Source organism: Dermacentor andersoni, chromosome 1 (assembly GCF_023375885.2).
Source record: "Dermacentor andersoni chromosome 1, qqDerAnde1_hic_scaffold, whole genome shotgun sequence".
NCBI lineage: Eukaryota > Metazoa > Arthropoda > Arachnida > Ixodida > Ixodidae > Dermacentor > Dermacentor andersoni.
This window is the reverse complement of record NC_092814.1, coordinates 188,331,328-188,347,828: the sequence shown is the minus strand read 5'-3', so window position 1 is coordinate 188,347,828 and position 16,501 is coordinate 188,331,328. Positions and strand designations below refer to the sequence as shown.

General features: G+C 47.7%; 1 protein-coding gene across 2 annotated transcripts in view; it reads right to left on the bottom strand.

Annotated features, from left to right (window-relative positions):
• Positions 1–15,961, bottom strand: part of Vav (Vav guanine nucleotide exchange factor) — a 270,027-nt gene extending 254,066 nt beyond the window's left edge. For both annotated transcript variants that reach the window (XM_050195358.3, XM_050195360.3), the window contains exon 1: positions 15,494–15,961. In XM_050195358.3, coding sequence (XP_050051315.1) covers positions 15,494–15,703 — 210 coding nt within the window. In that variant the 5' untranslated portion in view covers positions 15,704–15,961. The remainder of the gene's footprint in view (positions 1–15,493) is intronic.
• Between the last annotated feature and the right edge of the window lie 540 nt (positions 15,962–16,501).

Genomic DNA, 16,501 nt, shown 5'->3' with positions numbered 1-16,501 from the left:
TAGCCCGGACTGTCTGGCTGAAACTTACTCCAAGAGAAACAGGATCGCCCAAGAGTATCATGAACGCTGTATAATGTAAATGTTCTTGAGCGGTATGCAAACAACCTCATTTCGCAACACCATATTCAAATGGGGCGAGGTGTCAACTTCCGTGCGGATTATCCGACCTCACGAGAGACGATTTGTCTTTGTCCGGTCATCCCTGTACTAGCAAGGCCCAAAGACGTGTGGTGCCGCTAGATGCGCCATAAAAGCACCCGGATCACGCGGCATTTAGAAAATATCCGCCAGCGAAGAGAAAAACGATATAATGAAAGAGAGGAGACGCAACCTGTGCAATCTATCTAGCGACAGCAGTGTGGAGTGGAGTGTGCGTCCCATGATAATTTCGCAGTGTGCGCACCACCGGTCTTCGTCTCTCGAAAAAGTACATCGACCGTAAAAGATGTTCACCAAAATTTATATGCATTCAAACAAGAACGTTCTCAAGTCAATCCGGCTGAATTGTAAGCCTATATACACGGTCGCGAGGAAACAGAAGGGGGGGGGGGGGGGGAATGCAAGCCATAGCTTCAAGGCATCCACCCATCGCTGTGATAAAGCGAAAATCGGCCGGAAAAGACGTCACACCCGATGGATAACGTGCCTAGAGTCAGCTCAAACTCAACGTGAGGCACAAATCGCAAAAGCGCGCAGTCGGGATCCGGTAATTAATAAGATTAATTAATTAACTTTGGGCGTTTTACGTACTAAGACCACGATATGATTATGAGGCACGCCGCAGTAGGGGACTGCGGATTAATTTTGGCCCCCTGGGGTTCTTTTACGTGCACCCAATGCACAGTGCGCGGGCGGTTTTTTCTTTCTTTCTGTTTCTTGTTTTTTCTTTTTTAGTTTTGCCCCCATCTAAATGTACCCTCCGCGCACGGCAGTCGATCTCCGCGCTCTCGGCCCTAGCAACGCAACGCCAAAGTCACTGCGCCACCAAGGGTGGGAATCCGGTAGTCGTCATGCGTGCGAACACAAGCCAAGAAAAGAAAAAGAAAAAAAAAATGAAGGAAAGCTGGAGCGCTTCCTTTGGATAGCGATTACGTGTGCCATGCAAGAAGCGGGCTGTTGTGCATGGTGCCGCCGACGTCTATATACGCAAACCGGCACGTCTGAGTGTCACCATCCCCGGCGTCAGGTGCAGTCGCCGACTCGCACTGCGGAAGCCCAATTTCCCACGCCCGTGCTGCTGTCACGCCGATGCACCCAGTCTCATCAGCGAGTTGCACGAGCGCGAGTTCTCAGACAAAAAAAAAAAAAAAGAGAGTAAGCGTGCAGGGTAACGGCGCTGCAATAGGCACTGCCTACACACCATTTAAGAGCGTTCCGTACTGCATTTTTGAACAGCGCGGAAATATCAACTATAACAGTAATACATCTCGCTACAGATTTGGAGTGTTTATTTCTCGAAACTGGAGCTAGGCACCAAGGCCCGTATTTACAAAAACGCCCTTACGCTAAAAGCGTTTGTGTCAGCCCATGGCGACGTGGGACATATTATTAGCGAAGGCGATCAGCCAATGATAAACAGCACTACGAACGAAAAGCTTTGTGAATTCGGCCCCAAGTTTCAAGCGAAATATTATGCTTTGAGAACTGGTTGATTTCAAGTATGAAGCTTACAACATGCTCCCTAAAATAATTAGATGCCTATTAATTAGTGTATATAAATTATTAATTGTACTGTTGATTATCGCACCGATTGTGGCAGCCACTCTCGCGCCAAACGGCGCGAGCCGTTTCTTTTCTCGCCTTTTTTCTTACATTTCTCTCTTTCTATATACGTGTGCGTGTGCGTGCTTGTGTGCGTCCGAGCAATGAGAAATGCAACAGTTGAGGCACGTTTTCCATATCCACACCTATGAGTAGCAAGCCATTTATACCAGAATAGAACACCCTGAGACTGCACCACACGCCTAGTTAACGGTCTCATAAAAAGACGCTCCTCAAGAAATGTAACCAAAAAGGCACTTATGAAGGAAATGCAGACTGAAAGAGGTGTTGGTGGCGGTGTTCCCGCAGGTTTGTGCTGTACCTGTTGGTCGATGACCCAAACAATCGTCGTGTATCCCCTGAAACTCACAACTGCACCGGGTCTACAACACAATGCAGCGAACTCATTCTTACTGCATGGTTCTATTTGAGCGTTGGCGGGACATGTACCGTGCCGCCGCAGCGAGAATGGGAGTACACAATAAGGTACTAGCTGTCCCGAGGTCATACGCTATTGTTTCCCGTCGGTAAGAAACAAGAGGACAAAACCAAGGCAGACAGAACGCAATAGCACCTTGCCGCTGCATCGACCGCATCCATGGGAACATTCGCACCACGCTATCCCTCAGCGAGACTATCACCGAGCCCTGGCGCTAGTTTGCCATATGTGTTTTTTTTTTCCTGCCTCTGTCTCATCCCACGCCTGCCTTCTCCCGCTTCTCGACCGATGAGCCCAGGATGCATCGCATCCAAATAAGTTCGGCATTCTCCGTTGTCAACGGCTGTCTGCCTGCGAACGTTGAGGAACAGCAAATGGAAATACTGCGAGGAACGCTCAGCCGCCGGTTTTAGAAGCCCAGTCGGCGACAATTTGTTAGTGCATGTTATGTATTTGTTATCTAGCTGCGAAATCTATAAAATAGAATAGCCGAAAGAAGCAGAACATCAACCTGTCACGTGTAGAGCATGCAATTTAAGAAAAAGAGCTGAACAGAATCAACTCAGCAATGTGGAGCGTCACGGTTGCTCTATGAGAAACGAGCAGTTTCCAGTCGGCCACAAAAGTTTGCGGAACGCGGGATCCACGAAACAAAACAAAAAAAGAGCGAATATCTGCTCTGTTAAGGCTTGTGCTTATAATTTGATAGATCACAGCATGGACCGCAAGAACTACAACGCACTGAAGCTTTAATTGCGAAGCGATGTGTGCCCAGGCTTCCTGGGAATTCAGATTTTTTTTTTCATGCCTCGCGTCCCATACATACATACATTCTAGAACTAGTCGTGCTAGTTCTAGGGTGTGTGTGGACTGTCACTACATAGGGCAGTGTATGTATGATTTGAATTTTTCCTATGTCCTCGATTTGACATACAAAGATAATCAGTGTCCAATGCACTACGGCGACTAGACGATCGTTGACTGTCGACACAGACACTATGGAACGCCGTCCCCATCGATCATCGGCCCAGAAGGCAGTGAAAGCAGTGTTATTTAAAAACGACTTGCTTGTGCGAGTGCCTTTGACTGCGTGGCGCTGTGCGCGCGCGTGTACACATTCACCACCTTCCTCCCTCTCTTTTAGTTCCCCCCTTTCCCCTCCCCCAGCGTAGGGTAGCCAACCGGACGATTTCCTCGTTAACAGCCCTTCTTGCTTTCTTTTTTTCATTCTCTCATTCATTGGAAAAATTGAAGCCCGTAGTTTAATTGACTGGTTCTCTCTTTGTGACTAGTTTATGCATTATAACTCTTAACGTTTAGTTACTTATTTTGTACTATTTAGTTATTCATATTGTGGAGGCCTCATAACCAGCTAATGCGAACACACTCGCAATAACAACGCATTCGAGGAACACGAACATTAAACCACAGATTAAAAAACTATCCTCTGTCGCATCCTCTCAGAAATACACAATATACTTTTCACAAGCACACAGAATATTAGCAGTGAACAAAAGAGGGGAAAAAAAAGAAAAGCGCGAGAATTCCGGCGAAATCAAAAGCGTGCGACTACAGGTGCGCGCTGGTGAAATTTGAGCGCGAGCGTTTGTCTCGGGCATCCCCAAATGCTCACGGCGCTGGCCTAACAGTGACAGGCAATCTGGCCCATACGTGGAGAGATGCGGAGGAAGCGCGCACAAAAGCTTGGCAATTTCTTCTTCTTCTTCTTTTTTAATCTCTAATGGAAGTTTTGCGCACGGCGTCTACGGAACAAGAGCGTCTTCCTTGCCCGCTCGAATTTTCTGCACCGTTACGTGGCGGAATGAAAGCAGGAGCTACGACAAGCGCACGTCTTTCTCAAGGCCCCGCGGTCACTGTACAGCTTTAAACATATACCGGACCAGCCTTTGGCGCATGGTGGTCGCTGGCCTATAACAGCGCCGTTCTGGTCGTCCGCGTAATCGCACATGTTCGTATGTAACGTAGTGAAGCGCAAAATATCTCAAGTGAGGCGACAGCAATGCCTGAGGTGCTGATCAAAGTTTTGGAAGCAAATTAAGACGGATTGTCCCATGTCCAGTGCTCCTCGCGGTAATTATTAATTGTTATATCGTCAACACTAAATTTGCTCCGGGATTTTTTTTTAATGCGTAAGCATTCATTGGCGACCTCCCCCAGCCCTGTCACGCGAAAAGTGTAATGCCTAGTATCTGCTCAAAAATGCGTAATTTGCAAAGTTAAGACATTTATCGTTATGATAATGTAAATGAAGATGATTGGAAGCTTTTAGGCGATAAGGAACAAGTTAAAGCAAGGAAAACAAATAAAACGAATATACCCATAGACATACATAGGGTTCCTTATAAAATGTTTAGGGAAGCTTATAGTAGGGGTGGGCCAACTGAAGTTTAAGTGTGGGCAACTTGATATTTAGGGGTGGGCCAACTTAAATTTGTCAGCGGGCCAACTTGAAATTTGCGGGTAGGCCAACCTGAAATTTGTGGGTGGGCCAACTTGAAATTTGTGGGTGGGCCAACTGAAATTTGGGGGGTGCGCGAACTTAAATAAGGGAGTCGGCCAACTTGAAATTTGAGAGTGGCTCAACTTAAATTTGGGGGTGGGGCCAGGTTAAATTAAGGAGTGGGTGAAATTAAAGTTTGGGGCTGGAGAGTGGGCCAGCTTATTTTTGGGGGTAGGCCTACTTGAAATATGGGGTTGGCACAACTGTAATGTGGGTGTGGGCCAACTTGACATTCTGGGGTGGCTCAATGTCCAACTGAATGCTGCTGTGCGTCCTTCGAGTTATGGACACCTCGCGGGAAAGCGAGCACGTTGAGACGCTTGGCGCGTTTTCATTGGGCCTAACCGAGGCGCAGTGGGAACGCAAGCGAGAGCTTGCGTGGACAAGGAACGCGCGCGTAACACAGGCTTGCGAGGGCGACACGGCGTCTCGGCGACGCACTCACGCCTCACGCGCTACTGCGGCAACTTTCGATCACTCCGCTCCGTCGAGGCGCGCTCGTGCTCGGCGTTGCGGCTCAACTGGTACGATTGCATTGAAGGATGCGGCGAGAAAATCTGACAGTTGCCTACTATAAGCCTAAGCATTCTTTGCCACCGGAAAGGCCACGGGTAGACGTGCATATGCTAGAAAGTAAGCAAAACTAAACAAAAACAAAGTCACAGCTGAGCCAAACAATGCTTGCCCATTAGCAGACAATGCCCAGGATTTCTGTAGCTTTTTGCTTAACAGGAACCTTTAGCCCGGGCGCTCCTATCTGAATACACGTAAAAGCAGAATTCGTTTTTCTCGGCAACCGCTACACCAACGTTGACGAGGTTTGTTGCATTTAAAAGAAAAACTTCAAATCTAGTGACTGTAGGTTACGAGTTTTTGACTTAGGTCGTCATTTTTTTCGTTAAATATTGGCAAGAATCGAAAATTTTCAAAAAACGAAACTCAAGTTTACAACTCCGTAACTCTCCAATCAAACGTGATATCACAATTCTGTGAATTGCGCCTAATAGTACATCTAAAGCGGACGAGATTGACATATTACACATGAATCCAAAAAAAATATAGTAATATGTAAATACAGCCTTTGCAGAACCCTTGTACAAAACGTAACAAATTCACGTAAACTATAAATTGATCTATCGAATTTGTCCGCTTTGAATGATCTATGGGATACCGTTTACAGAACCGCGATGTCTGTTAAAGGCTGTTTCACATGGCGCGATTTTCACTCAGCCACACAGCGAATTTCGTCGCCCAGCGACCGCCGCGACTTGGTGGGCTCTCCGTGACTGGATTCCAACAAGTTTGCCGCGCCGTCGCTGAGCCGCAGCGATCGGTTCGATGTGGGAGGGCCAATGTGTGACGAAACAAAGCGCCGTCAAAATAGGCGCTTTCCTGTTTTACCACGCGTTGGTAGCTCTGTGGAGCAATGTCGCGCGCCATGGTGTTGGGCTGCTGAGCACGAGGTCGCGGGATCGAATCCCGGCCACGGCAGCCGCATTTCGATGGAGGCGAAAACACCCGTGTACTTAGATTTAGGTGCACGTTAAAGAACACCAGGTGGTCACAATTTTCAGAGTCCTTCACTACGGCGTGCCTCATAATCAGAAAGTGGTTTTGGCATGTAAAACCCTATAATTAAATTTTTTTTCAATGTCGCGCGCCAGTTTTAGTTATGATTATATAGGGCGTACCCACCAGCGCCAGCGGCTTAGGAGCTTCATAAACAGTTTTTTTTTTATTCCGCTTACACAATTCGTTTAAAAGGAGAAGGTGCACAGTATCCAGGTCGGGAGCAGACGCCGCCTCAACATAAGGCACGTGCCCACTCGATCGCCACCGTCGTCAATGTCTTCATCGCAACAAATTGTGCCAGCTGCTTATACATGCACACTCAATAGTAGCTTGTTGTTCTGAAAAAGCAAATACTGCTCCAGGAAAGGAGTTGTGACTTCCATAGTAACAACGAAACTAGAGTGTACTCAACGGAACCACCCCACCGACGACGCACAAGCCGCATGCTCATACTTGCGGTGTTGTGCAGCGTCTCGCTCACCGCATCTGCAAGCCGTCGTAAAGTCTCAACGCTTTTAAAGCTTAAAAATGGTGTACTTATTCTATAATCGAATAGTAATAGGAACGTTCGAACATTTGACTACTTTCCATGTTGTTCTTATTTAACAATGCAGGCATGGATACTTCGTGAGCAGGGGGCAACCTTGCGCATGGCTGCGACGGCAATCGCGCTGCCGCAAACGCACATAAAAGCTGTCAGCGAAAATCGCTCTGCGACGTGCGCGGCAGAACGATTTTTTCGCCCCAATCGCGCCATGTGAAACAACCTTAATGCAGAGCTATTAATTTGTACACTTCGCGCTTCTAATTTTTTCGAACTTCCGGATTTTGAAAATTCTTTTAACAAAATTCAGGCCCTAAATCGAAATTCGCTTCCAACAGTCACTAGAATTTAACTTTGTCTCTGAAATGCAACAAATATAATTAAAATCGGTCCAGGGGTTATCTCAGAAAAACGTTTTTGCGTTTTACATGTATTTGAAGAGGCTGCGTCAGAGTTGGGCCCGAGCTAAAGCTTTCTCTCAAGCCGCCCTTCATATCGCTAATTTTATCCAGTCCAATTTCATCATAATAAAACATTTTAACGCGACCAAGGATTGCAGCGCAGCCAGGCTTGCAAAGGTCTGCGCTAACGCAGCAGCGGATCTCGAAATGCTTAATCTTTTCTTAATAATATACCAAATTTATGCTTACCCACTGCGTGCTTTAGTGAAAGGGAAAACTCAGGTTTACTACATTAAAAAAAAAAAAGGAATTGGCTATAATGCGAACATGAGACATGCCTTCTGTGAAATGGGGGTCATTTATTCCCCATTCCCTAAATCCATACAAATTGTCGTCGACGTCGCTGCCCGACGTAACGTGGCATTTAATATATTACAAACTCTGATACTATAGTACCAGAGTTGTAGAGTTTTTCAAGTGTCTTTTTTTTTTTAAATAGTGGTATCTCCGTGCACCCCGCTGACGTCAGGGTAGTAAGGAAAAATAAATATAAACAACTGTCCGAGCATCCCTAGATTACGAAGACGAAGAATGCTTTGGTGTGGTCACGAGGCTACGCGGGCGAGCACAGAGTCCCCTCTTCGATCCCAAATGTCAAAGGGGGGGGGGGCTTGCATGCGCAGTTGGCGAAGCGCGCGCCTACAAGGAGGTCCTTCACTGTTAGCGGGACTGCCTCATTGATATTCACTACCGTACACTTTTTTTTGTACTTTATGGAAATAAAGTGCGGAAACGATGCCGTAAGCAGACCTCTGTTGAAGAAAGATTAGTCTCGCACTGCTTTCACGTCAAATTTAGGCTGGCCGTCAGCGCTGGAATGCTAATGAAGTGCCTAAAGAGCGGATGAGCGCGTATATGTATTTAGCTTTATAGCGTATACCACCTTTGTGCTTAAAAAAAGAAAAAAAGAAAGAAAGAATTACACTGTGTAGTAAGAAAGGTTTAAAAGAAGAAAGAAAAGATGTATATAGTGGCGTGCATTAGTCATATAGACGGTATCTGCGAGGTTCTAGAAAAAAAAAAAAAAAAAAAAAACCTCTTTATCAGAGTCCCTATAAGATATCGCTGGGCTTGCATGGGGCCTCGAAGTTGCTGCCAGGTCTCGCCTTCGTCGGCGAAATTCGGCGACAGGATCCCTTTACCGGCAACCAGATAACAAAGAAATTAAGCTAGAGAAAGACTTCACAGAAGGGGTCCACAGCATCCGATTTCAAGGCAGGATTCTTCGATCGCCAGCCGGGCATTCTCAGCCGAGAGACAGAAGAGGAAAAAGCAACCAGGTTAACCAGGTTAACCAGGTTATAGCGTGAGTGCAGGAGACGAAAAGAAAAAAAAAAAGTGACAAGAAACTACGCCTGCCACACGACAGCGTTCACTGCGCAGTCAAAGGCGGTCGCACAGACCGGTGACCGTATTTTGTAAGGATTCTTTTCTTACGGTTCTATTTTTTTCTTAAAACCCGTCCCGACGAGTGGTCGATTCCAGCGACAGTGGGGGTGCGGCTTCGTGCGATCCAATGAAAAAGAGCGTAAAAAAACGAAGAAAAAGAAATACGGCCCTAGGTGTCTTTTCTAGTGTAGATATTTATTTCTGTGAAGACCTTCCAGCCCAAGATACCAATATCTTGTCTTCTCCGAGCGGTATGTCGTCTAGCGGCGCCGGGTAACACGCAGGGAATAGAGTTTTAGATTAGGGGAAGATAAAGGGTTGCGTTCCGCTTGAGTACGCAAGCAGTCTTCAGTCCCAATAAAACCCAATGAGACTTCGGGTCCTCGGTTACGCAAGCCGCTTGCGTCCCCTAATCTAAAGCTCTATCATATATATTTGGTCGTCAAAAGACGGGCAGTAGCAGAGGATATGTTGAATGGGCTCGTCGCAGCCGCTAAGAGTTGCACGACGCGCGCTGTCAATGCCGATAAGGAAACAGTCCGCATTCGTCAACGCAGCATCAAATCACAAGCGATATATATACGCACATAGTCAAGTTATAGCTCGCAAGAAGGTAGGCCCGCAGGGAACAGTCGAAAGCGCAATGAAGGGTTGTTTTTGTTCCCAATGCTCCATTTGTGCTTTTAATAAAAAGAGCGCTTCGTATAGCATGCGATGTAATGACATAAACTTGTTAACGTTAAGAACTCTTTGAGGATGTGCAAGCGAGAAATAGCAAATTACACTTCATTTTCTAATGCGGTGCGACAAGCAAGCAGTCGAAGTTGGTGCGCTGCATCACGTCTCGAGACGATAAGTGTCTAAGTGTCTGGGTAGGCGCGGAACTTCTTAAGCCGGCGCAGCGCGCTGCTTTGTCGGCCCTATCGTTGCCGCAATGGCCTGGCAGGCGTTGAAGTTTCATGGTTGTGGATTCTAAAAGAGCCGGAAATGTCTGCTGCTCCTTGCGAAAAGTCCGGTTCAAGTCAGACAGAGAATCCTATGCGAGTCCCAACTATGCGAGGAAATGAAAACGAAGTGGCGATAACGTACATTGGGCGCGAGCACAGGGTATAGTCAGTCGGTGCCCACACTGGCTAACCTCCGTGTCTTCTTTTTCTCTCTTTTTGTTTTCGATGGAATGATAATGAATAACGATGGAATAATGAACGTCGCAACGCCGAGAAACAACGCCGCCGGTGGTAAGACGTATGTTGGCCAACACGTTAACCAGCGCCTTGCGATGCAGCTTGCTCAGTTGGTTAGCAGGCGTGTTTGACGGCGTTAAAATTTAATTAAATTGTGGTGTTTTACGTGCCAAAACCACGATTTGATTATGAAGCACGCCGTAGTGGGGAACTCCGGAAATTCGGACCACCTGGGGTTCATTAACGTACACCTAGAGCTAAGTACACGAGTGTTTTCGCATTTCGCCCCCATAGAAATGCGGCCACCGTGGCCGGGATTTGATCCCCCGACCTCGTGTTTAGCAGCCCTACACCATGGCCACTAAGCACCGCGGCGGGTGGTTAACAGTGTGAATATACCCTATAGCTGTTCCCCGTATACTGCGCTGCACACCTCACGCATCAACGCAGGCTTAGCAACACGCACCAAGGCCACAGATATACTGATGTAGGCAGTTATATCTCGTCCCAGTGAGAAAGGCGACAATATCTTTTCGATCATGTTTTTCGCAAAGGCGGAACTCGAAAAGCGCGTGAAACTAACAGCGTCTTTAATTCATCCTCATCATTTTCATAATCATCAGCCTCTTTTTATGTCCACTGCAGGACAGAGGCCCATCCCTGCGATCTCCAATTACCCCTGTCTTGCGCTAGCTGATTCCAATTTGCGCCTGCAAATTTCCTCATTTAATCACTCCACCTGGTTTTATACTGTCCTTGACTGCGCTTCCCTTCCCTTGGCACCTATTCAGAAACTCTAATGGTCCACCGGTTATGTACCGGATATTAGATGGCCCGTCCAGCTCCATTCTATTGCGATAGCAATTATGTGGACACTCCAGGCACATTTCTGCCGTCGTCGTGAGGTTCTGTAAAAAGTCCAAGGGCGACAACATCGTCGCCGCGCGCTATGTGTTGCCTGTGCGAGTGAAAGCGTGCGAGGGTGAGCCAGGCAGATCGCGGCTCAAGCGAGGAAAGAGGGGAGGAAGCGCGCCGCTTTCCGTCGCGCGCAAGGATCCGGGGGGAGGGTAATGAGGGGGGCGCGTTACACTAGTTCTAGTTTGGGCAGCCCGGGGCGCCGCACGCTGCGTTTTCGCGGCTTAGTTCGCGTTGATGCGAGACGCAGCACAAAGGTCGATTCGCTCGCTGCTGCTGCCGCGCTTCCTTACACCAGCGTTTTGACAGCCAGTTGCCGCGGCCATCGAGTGAGATTTGTTCATGTTTGCTTGCGCACGCGTGGCGCCATGCTTGTTAATTAGCATGTCTACGTTTATACGGCGGAAAAAACTACTATCCTTGCTTTGTATAGCCAGCTGTTCGCTAATTTGCTATCGCAGTTGATGCTTCGCCTTTCGGGCGAAACTGCTACTTTTCTTTGTTTTATGTCAACTCGAATATCGGCTATCCCCGCTTGCTCTCTGATCCACACCGCTTTCTTCCTGTCTCTTAACGTTGCGCCTAAAATTTTTCTTCCATCGCTCTTTGCGCGGTCCTTAATCTGTTCTCTAGTTTCTTCGTTAACCTCCAAGTTTCTGCTCCATATGTTAGCACCGGTATAGAATGCAATGACTGCACACTTTTCAACCACAGTGGTAAACTCCCAGTCAGGATTTCATAATGCCTTCCGTATGCACGCCAGCCCATTTTTATTCTTCTGTGAATTTCTTTCTCATGATCATACTCCCCTGTGGGTAATTGCGCTAGATAAACGTACTCCTCTACAGACTCTAGAGTGTGACTGGCGATCCTGAATCCTTGTTCCCTTGTCTTGCTATTGAACATTATCTTCGTCTTCTGCCGATATTCTTCAACCCCACTCTTACACTTTTTCGTTTAAGGTCCTCAATTATTTGTTGTAATTCGTCCCCAGTGTTGCTGAACTTTTTTAAATAATTATAGTCGAATAACTATGTTTCAAAAATTAATGTTATGTCTCACATTGCTAATTAGGCTATTCAAGGTGCTCAAGGTCCTTAATACACATTTAGCATAAATCCTTATACTAACAAAAGCTTCGAAATATCCGCACTGTAAAATAATTTACATCCTTAAAATTGAAAACGGGTGTAGATGTGTCTATAACTCACATTCTCAGGGTGTGATTTATATAACTGACACTCTAAGGGTGTGAATTATAGACACATTTACAGATTTTTCTCACTTTTAAGGGTGTAAATTATTTTACAGTGCCCCCCAAAAGTTTGCGGCGAAGTAAATGCTTTCGCGTAGTACAGAACTCACCAGCGTGAGGAGGGTTTTGAGGAAAAGCAGTACGCACAATGTCAATGCACTTATTTGGCGGCAAATCATCGACGACGGCTATAGCACGAGTATTTCCTGCACATATAGACATATCATGAACACTAGCTGCTTTTCTGAAGGTATATATATACCTACCACACGGGGAGTTCATTACGTTATAGCTATACGGTACGGAACGCCTGTCCTTTCTCCAAATAAAGAATTTTCATCCATATTTTTTGTACCTCGTGCAACGCACTGCGCACTATTTAATGTCCGCTGCGGTTTATGATTTGCTGTCGAAAAAAACAAAAACAAAGAGAGAGAAGCTAATCGCTGTGTTGACTGCGTTTTATTTATTTTCGTTTTCCCGAAACTGGCGGAATTTGCGTCTTCAAGTGATTTCAGGGACGTCGCATCAATGATTCATGGTTAATTTCTGTGCACTTTGCGGTTCTTTCACGTGCGCCTAAGCCTGACAACATACCGGCTAAGCGGACTGTTGGGATTGTGCGCCAGTCCAGTTTTAATAACCCCTCACCTGTAGGGAAACGCTCAACAACGAAATAACAGGAGATGATACAAGTGCATCTGATTAAAAAGCGCGGTACCAACTTCGAAAGCGCGACGTCTGATTGCAAAGCCTTCGCTTTATTTGGTCGCAGTTTGCTGGCGCGGTGAAGGTAGCGCGTGCGCGTGCCTCCCGAGTCCCGCCCTTTGATACAGGCACTACTTATTCTCGACTTGTTGAAAGCGTATATGGGCGCTTACAATAAACTTTAATCTGTATCCCAGCGGGCCGCCCAGTATGCTTACTCCAATTTGTTGTCAATAAGCTTGTACTATCTCAATACCTACCTTTCAAGGCAACACAACGGGGCTTCATACGAGTAAACAATGGCCATCATGAGCAGTATTTCCCTGTACCACTCCATTCTCCCACCTCCCAGGCAAGGAAGGAAGGAAGCAAGCAAGCAAGCAAGCCTGCCCGCACAGAGGGACAAAGATTGTGAAGTTAACAACGCCGCAAACAAAAAAAGTGTGATTTATTAAGCGCGGCGTTTCGTGGCCAACTCGGCTCGTTTCTGAGAGGTTAAACAAAAGATGGAGGTATCGCAGTTTATAAAATACTCTTCATAAGAGAAGTCTGGGTTTCACTTACGCGGGTAAACTTACTTTTCTGGTATGGTTGGAAGGTCGAGAAGGCCGGGTGCTAGGCGGTGTAAATGAAGAAGACAGGAGGCTATTGTTGTACGGTCGCCTGTTTGTTTCTCCTTTGTCGTAGTGCACAGGCCAGGGGGAGATAGCCCTTCGAAGGACTGTTGTTGTTTGGTGAGCAATATGATTACAGCAGGAGCGCATTTTTCGGGTGCTGGTCTTTGTACAATTTGTTGGCACCTTCTGAATGCTAACTCAGTGGCGGCACTGCGCACTTGAGAGGAGTTTCTATAGAAGCTTTAGAGAGAGGGTTCCCGACTTCTTGTGTTGCCCGATTCTATCGGTTAAATTTTTTTCGCTCGCAGTGTACGTCGCCGGACAGCTGGAACATGAGATCTTTCTCGTTGAATACCACTTGCTGGTTCGAGACGTTATTAACCTCATAATGTTTAGCTTACATAGCTACACAGGGAGAGGGAATAGAGAGCGAAAGCGGGATAGTTGAGGCTAGACTTGAAGTATTCATAAGAACTTACTCGGAGTCAGTTTCAGCAAACTGGCAGAACGGAAGAGCAAAATAGCGACACCGACGTTTATCCGAACGCATGGCGCTTACAGATAAACGTGTAAAATTTGCAATAACATCTCGTGGACACAGAATCGGGACTGTGTGAGCAGCATTAAGCAAAACACTAACGCCATAGGCTCGCCAATGACGAATGCAAGAGCACGGGTGTACGGGAGCAAGTCGGGCTCTGTAAGGCAGCTTCAGACGCTCCAGCCACCTCTGCGCCTCAGTGCCTCCGCCACCCATGCCCTTGGGAATGAAAGAATACAGCGGCGGGCTGATCGGTGCCCGCAAAATGTTGGAGACTTGCCAGAATACCGTATAAAATGTGCAGCGGTCGCCGCACGAATCAAGCGCAAGCATCTTAGACAACACTATTGAGCCACGCGCTGCACGCGAGTGTCTTGTTGCGTGCGATTTTACTGCTTTGTTTCACACAAAAAAAATATTAAAAAAGACATAAGTGCCTCAGTTTTCTTGTGCGACGTGTACAATCCTTCACTGTGTTGCTACACGTGTTTCAAATGCTATTGGCGATTGGAACGGTGCAGTGGCAGGCTCCCGATCAACTTCTGAATAGTGCGGCATCTTTAATGCGAACCGATACGCAAGAACACGGATATCCTTGCATTTCAGCTCTGTCGGTATGCGGTAAATGCAGAAGCGGGTACTGAACCCAGGACTCTCTGCTCGGCAACTGAGCACCGCGGAAAGTCGTTCACGTGCATGCCAGTATTGTTATGAGCTACACCGGAAACGTTGATATAACGAAACAAGAGACAAATTTTATAAAGTGGGGAAAGCTAGCTGAATAGAGGATGGGAGGCCGCCTATCGTTAGCTCCTCTTGTGGGGATGGAGCATTCAACGCAGGGTTTGCGCACCCACTCCATCAACTAGGGGAAAAAAACGAAAAAAAAAACGAGATATAAGACAACACTAGGCACAGCGGTTGGCAGCGATATGAAAACCGAAATCTTTAGCAGAATAACATGCGATGAGCAGCTTCCAAATTCGACCCCTCGTTGGCAGCAGCCTGTCGGTCGGATGAGCTTGAGGTAAACATCCGGCGCCTTGTCAAGCGCAATTCCAATAAGCGCTGTAAGTATACTATATTGCCCAGCCAAAGTAAACTGGACTCGATTGCAAGAACTTGAAGTTTTAAATATAAAGAAAATCAAGAATTCAAGGCACGGAAGCGTGGCACGGAGTTGACGGGACCGTAGATCTATCTTGACACCACAACGGCCACGCAGTAGGAGCGCCCATTCTTCGTCTACGAAGTTAGTGCGGGGCGTTTCTTTACGATGCAAAGACGCGAAGCGGTCACTAAAACATTACATGCTCAACTTTCTGCGTCGATAAACACAGGCGCACTACATCTACGAAGAAAATGCGACACAACCGGCGCGATACAAATGTCAGTAAAAGTGGCGCCCCTGAAACGGCGCCGGACAACGAGGGGGAGAAGGGCACGCGCGGACCAAGGGAACGCGCGGACCCAAGGAAGGGAGCAAGCACGCACGCACACACACAGAGCGGCGCAGCGAACGGCCCCTCCAAGAAGACGACGTGCACACACGACAAGAGACGGAGAAAGGCAGAACCGGGACTGACCTGCGACATCTGCGGCCGCAGGCTCATCTCTTTCAAGTCCACACATCCCGGCTGAAGTTTGTTGAGGAGCTGGCACAAGAGCACACCGTCCCGCAGCGTGTTGGCCAAGTCAATCAGTTGTGCGTTCACCCAAGTGACACGGTGGTCCGAGGGCAGCGCTTGGCAGCGGATCAGCCAGTTAGCGCAATCGCGCCAAAGTGCGTCAGCCATGGTCCGGTGTCTCGTGCAGGCCACTTGCACGCACGCGTACTTCACTTGCAGGTTATCAGGACATAAACATCAACGAGCGACAGCAGTGGGGCGCGGACATCTTCCGCCCGTCCGGACGGCACTCTCGCCAGTAGGGGAAGAAAGCGCTTCTCAAAGACACCGCTGCCTCCGCTGCGGCGCGCTGCCTCACAGGCCCCACCGCGGATATGCAGCGGATTGTCAAGAGCGCCCCGCCAACGTACTAGAAGACGCAAAAACTGCGCAGCAGCAGCGCCACTCGCCGCCCTGACGCAAAAATGCTCCAAGGGCGATGTCCTTGCAAAAAGCCAACCTCTAGAATGCGTGGCGCCATCTCTGACCGGAGAAAGGAGTTGCAATGCGGGCTTCGCGTGATGCCGCCGCATTGGTGCGCGCAGTGCGCGCGCAACATGGCGTGCAATAACGCTCCTTCGCGCTACGCTTAGCCTGCGTTTTCAAGGCGGGAGTGTTCATTAAAAAAAAATCACTCGTAAATGGACATCTGTAAGTTGAGAAGCAGCCCTGCACATAATTTCATCCTTTCATCCATGTCGCTCTTTCGAAGCCCGCATCCTCAGTCACGCCCGTGGGAAAGGGGAAGGAGAGGTTACTTTGTAGCCCTGCGTCATGGCGCCTAACATGGCACCATAGCAGCTTTGAGACGTTGAAATCCGTGAATCAGTCAATCAGTCAGTCACATACTGCAGTCTTAAGGGGGGGGGGGGCGCTATTCTGTAAGTGTTCACCTAGTGAGCAAGTCCATTTCATCTGCTGCTGAAG